Below are 5304 nucleotides of genomic sequence, written 5' to 3'. Positions count from 1 at the left end.
GCAAGAAAATTTTGGGAATGATGAGGGCAACAAATGTATAGATGTGCTTTACACAATTGATCTATGTATTGTGACGAATTGTATGAGCCCCAATAAATTGATTAAAAAAAAAAAAAAAAAGAAGTTATAAATGGCCCAAATGGTGTTAGTTGCATATCTCCTTTTTGTTTTCACCTAATTGCTAACATTATGAAATGCTAAATTGCCTTATTGATTCTAAGATACAACGCTGCCCTTGATTTGTACATCTTTAGAGGCACAGAATAAACAGAGAATAAATGATATGCTCTGGATTCTAGTGAAAATAATTCATATAAGAAATATTGCTTCTCTTAGCATAACTTCTAATCAATTCTAATTCTCTTCAATATTAGAGTTAACATTTGCAAAGATTATTTATGGGGTCCTAAATAACACTGGTGCTATGATTCTCTATAATATAACCTGAAACTTGCGTATTCTCTCCATTTATTACCACACATAGTAAAAATATTTTGTTGGTTTAAATAGCTATACATGTTATTGAATTTGAAGTTCTGTTCTAGTACTTAAATTAAAAGATGTTTGCCTTTAATAGTTCCAGATAGGATTTAAAATGCATTCTAATCTTGCTTGTATTTTTCCAAATTGTGACATCACAATGTTTTCATATAGCAAAATACTACGTTAATGCTATTGAGAACAGAGTGAAAAGAATCCAAACAGAAAACCCTCACTGCCAACCAGTCGAGTGTGACTCAGAGCAAACCTATGTGACTGGGTAGAAAATCTCTGTGGATTTCTGAGACGGTAAATCTTTAAAGGAACAGAATGCCTCTTTCTCACACACAGCAACTGGTAGATTCAAACACCTGACCTTGCAGTTAGCAGTTTAATGCATAATCCTCTATCCTACCAGGACACAGTTAACAATCAGAGATATTTTATTTATTAAGGGGAGAGGGGCATGATAAAAAGTGATTTGTTTTTATAAAGTTGCTTGACCAGAATTCTGAGGGAGGAATTGAAATTCACATTAACTATTGCACACTTACAGAAGCAGGTCCCAATTTAAAAGTTGTGCATTTCTACCTGCTCAATATATTCACAGTGAAATCAATTCTTATCTCTCTCAGAAGTCCGCAAGATATTTCTTCTTCTTTTTAAAAATCTTAAAGTCTCAAATAGACGTTGTCCAAATTACCATTCAAAAACAAATTCCGCTTAAAACTCCATGTATGGAAAAGGCAAAGAGACAGTGGCTTGTTCTCCTCATCAATTACATGTTTTGAATTTCCACAAGACGCTGAATAGTTCCCAACTAATCTAGCTTAAGTAGGAACATAATGTGAAACATTTCTTTGCAAACTAAAATCATAGTTAATTGGGGGCTTTTTACTGACGTGTGCATTAGACAGTTTTTCTTTTTAAAATTCAAATCATGGTTTACAGCCCATAAAAAGCCATGAAAGGACGAGTGCCTTATTCTCCGTACAGATCGACATGGATCTGTCCTCTTGATACCTTCCTTCATTTTCTTTTGTCCTGTTTCCCGGAAACAAGAGCCAGTGCACACTCACCACACAGCTTCCTTCCTGAGCTCTGCAAGCTTGTGCAGCCGCTGAAGTGCCTTTTCCTGTTTTCGTTCATCTTTTCTGGATTTAGATGCTACATTTCGAGCAAATTCTCTTTGTTTCAGTTCTTTGAGCCTCTGATAAAAAATATGGAAGTGATTATTAAAATGATAATTTTTATTTGAATTTTTCAATAAACCATCTTGAATTTCATCCAAGGTAAATACAGTTTTTATGACAATCCATAACTAACTGAAGTGTTTCCTTGCACTTACGAAGTGGACCAAGTACATTATAATATTGCATTATAATATATATTCATGCGTAGGTAAACTAAGGAGCTTTCACAGCACAGTGTTTAAAATATTTGGCTGCTAAACAAAAGGTCAGAAGTTGAAATCCACCAAAGACTCCCTGGTAGAAAGCTCTTGTGGTCAGCTTCAATAAAGATTGACAGCTCAGGAAATCTCATGGGACAGTTACACTTGGTCCTATAAAGTCATTATAGGTAGGAATCAATTCTATGACAGTGGATTTAGGTGAATTAGATGGAAAGCGTTTGTCTCTTATTGATTGTTACCCAATAAGATTCTTTGACTATCTAATGCAGATTAAATTAAATTCGTTAGACATCTATTGAATATGGATATGTCATATATTTTTATTTCCATCACACACTGGTCCTTTTATATTTTCTGAAGAAAAGCAAAAAGCATTATGTTAATTCATAAAACAAATAGTCTTTAATGTTATCAGAAACATGTGAACTCACTCTCCTTAACTATAAGGCACGTTTCCTAAATAATTTAAGATCTAGGCAGAATAGTTTTTCTAGAAATGATTAAGAGATTGAGCATTATTTTTAAGTTGTTAATGCATGAGGTCATTTTTTCAGGTTGAATGTCAGAAAAGGAGCACAACATCTTGAATAAAATGGAGAAATGTATAACCTATGTTATTGTTGATTCCATTATTGATACTAACTCATAGTGACCTTGTGTACACCAGAACTAAACACTATCTGGTCACATATCCTCCTCCCAATTCCCATTACGTTTGAGCCCATTGTTGCAGTCACTGCGTCCATCCACCTCTTTGAAAATCTTTCTCTTTTTTCCTGACTCGTTACTGTACCCAGAATGATGTCCTCCTTCCGGGCCCGCTCCCACCCAATAGCACACCGAATGAATCTGAAATGAAGTGTCAACAGCCTCACTTCCAAGAAGCATCCTGACTGGACCTCTTCATTCTTACAGCGCCCTGTGGGACAGTTAATATTCTTTGCCAACAGTAGCATACGAAGACATCAATTCTTCTTCAGTCTTCCTTAGTCAATGCCCAGCTTATATATATATATGATGTAATATAAAAATACCATGGCTTAGGTTAGGTGTATCTTAGTCCTCAAAGGGAGCTCTTTCCTTTTTAACACACCAACGATCTATGGTGCACCGTCTTTGTCAATGCAAAATGTCCTTTGATTCCTTTCCAATAATTTCAGACAAATAAATCATTATTAAGATTTTTCTAATCTACAGAAAATATGTAGCATTTTCCACTTGAACTTTTTTATGTGTACAAATTCATTGGCGATACTTATGTTTGACATACTATATGATCATAATTAGAATTTTCCAAATTTTCTCATCATTATTAGCCATCAGTACTTCTTACGCAATAAAGCCCCCTTTCCGCTTTCTACCAATCAGATAACCACTAATAAACTGGTCTCTACACTTTTTCCTATTCTAGTTATCTCATATAAGTGCTTTCACTTTTTCCCGAAGCAAAATGTTGGACACAGGCTTTTCATATATGGTGCTGAGAAATTCCCATTTATTGTTATTTTTGTTAAATGAATTTCATTATTTGTTGAGCTATAATTTATATTGAATGTGGTAGCTTTTGACATTGATCAGTAAGTGTGGCAGGTCCTTTTCCCTTTCAGCAAACAAGGTTGTGCATTTGTGTATCACAGGCTGCTACTGACTCTTCCTTAAATTTTTATGTCACATTCTTCTGCAAATATTGCAGATTCTTTGGTTACTTACAGACTGAAAAACTATGGTGAAAGGACACAATGACACAGGCCTTTCCTGATTTTAAACTATGTAGTTTAATATTTCTTATACATTAAATCTTTTTTTTTCTGTCTTATAAAATAGCTATTTTTCATAAAATGTTATTTTTATATTATTTTCATAAAGCATTTTATTAGTGTTTTTCTATATTTGTTTCTATAATGTTTTAAAATGTTATTTATATTAATATGAAACAGGGTTGTTACTATTGATTATTAATAAACAATGAACATATCTAATGTGGTACTGATAGACAGAACCCACATAAACAAAAGGTCTGGAGACCAGCTTGACTGAGAAGTGTTTTACAGGATTCCAGTGCCCACTAAGCACCACAAAAAGTAGGCACTGCCACAGAGTGCTTTGTCACCTTGAACACATTGTTGTGTCAGCGAACAACAAAGCTCTAATTTCCCAAAGGAAAGAAAAAGAAAAAATAACTTAGGAACAAAAAGCCACTTTCAGAAAATGTGGAAATGTGGACAGGCCAATTAAAAAGCGGCATTCTGCTCAACTATGAAATCTTATTACTAAATGAAAACATATCTTAAGGACTGTTGTCAAATTAATATCTGAGTTTATTTTGCCACTAGAGAATGGAAATTGAGAACATTTAGGTGCTACGCCACAGCAGTGTTGAAAAGAGTGCCTTCCGACCTTGGAGCTGTATCTGTTATTAAAGAATTAGCTCTCGATATTTGATGTTTTAGTTTATTGCCATCTTTTAAATCGGAGAGAGCTAACGTTTTAGTTAATAATTGTCAACTGGGAAGGTAATGAATACGACTTCCAATGAATGGGCATGGTTACTAACATGTTCCATTTTAAGATTCCACATGGCATAGCTGTTACAATACAAGGAAGCTTCAAAGAGGTCCTGGGGAAAATCCCACTATCTTTTCAATGCTATTTGAAGACCTGTTACGTGCCTTGCACTGATTAAGTAGTGTTTGAGAATCAGTATATTTGACTTGAGCAACCTTTGGAAAAGGTGCCCTGAACTGAGTTTCTAGTCACACTTTACTTCACTGACTTGTGTTGATTTAAGCTCTTGAGAGCTAAGTAGGAATTGAACCAAAATCCCAGTGAATTTGACCATTTCTTCTTCCATTTTGCTTTTCATGTCCACTAAGAACCATCAGTCCTTGGTAAAATTTCCATTTAGCTTTATAAAGAAAACAATGCAATGAAAATCTCTTAAAAGGCTCAGCTATTTTACCTGTTCAAGTCAAATGATATATCTATTACCTTCCAATTAAGAATATATATATTTTAAAGCTCAGTTGCTTGCGGTGGGAGGTGGGGTGAGGGTGGGTTCTCTGCATGATGAAAGCACTGTGTAAATCTGCTGCTTCCAGGATGAGAGGGTTTCATTGAGCAATCCACAGAAAGGAAGAGATGATGCCAGGAAAAAGGGTGAGCTTCTTTGAGATGCTTGGTCATTTTTTGTTTTTTTAAAAAAATCATTTTATTAGGGGCTCATACAATTCTTATCAAAATCCATACACTCATCAATTGTGTAAAGCACATTTGTACATTCATTGCCCTCATCATTCTCAAAACATTTCCTCTCCACTTAAGCCCCTGGCATTAGGTCCTCATTTTTCCCCTCCCTCCGTCCTCCCCCCTCCCTCATGAGCCCTTGATAGTTTATAAATGGGTATTTTGTC

At 34.9% G+C, this 5304-nt stretch overlaps 1 protein-coding gene across 1 annotated transcript in view; it reads right to left on the bottom strand.

Annotated features, from left to right (window-relative positions):
* Positions 1 to 5304, bottom strand: part of ZNF804A (zinc finger protein 804A) — a 290398-nt gene that overhangs the window by 5695 nt on the left and 279399 nt on the right. Inside the window, exon 3 of the mRNA XM_004701476.2 lies at positions 1560 to 1690. Within this exon, the coding sequence (XP_004701533.1) occupies positions 1560 to 1690 (131 nt within the window). The remainder of the gene's footprint in view (positions 1 to 1559; positions 1691 to 5304) is intronic.

The sequence above is a fragment of the Echinops telfairi genome, unplaced genomic scaffold (assembly GCF_000313985.2).
Source record: "Echinops telfairi isolate 266 unplaced genomic scaffold, ASM31398v2 ScPeMD7_3;HRSCAF=10, whole genome shotgun sequence".
NCBI lineage: Eukaryota > Metazoa > Chordata > Mammalia > Afrosoricida > Tenrecidae > Echinops > Echinops telfairi.
The sequence above is the reverse complement of the archived record's forward strand: the minus strand, read 5'-3'. Positions and strand labels throughout refer to the sequence as shown.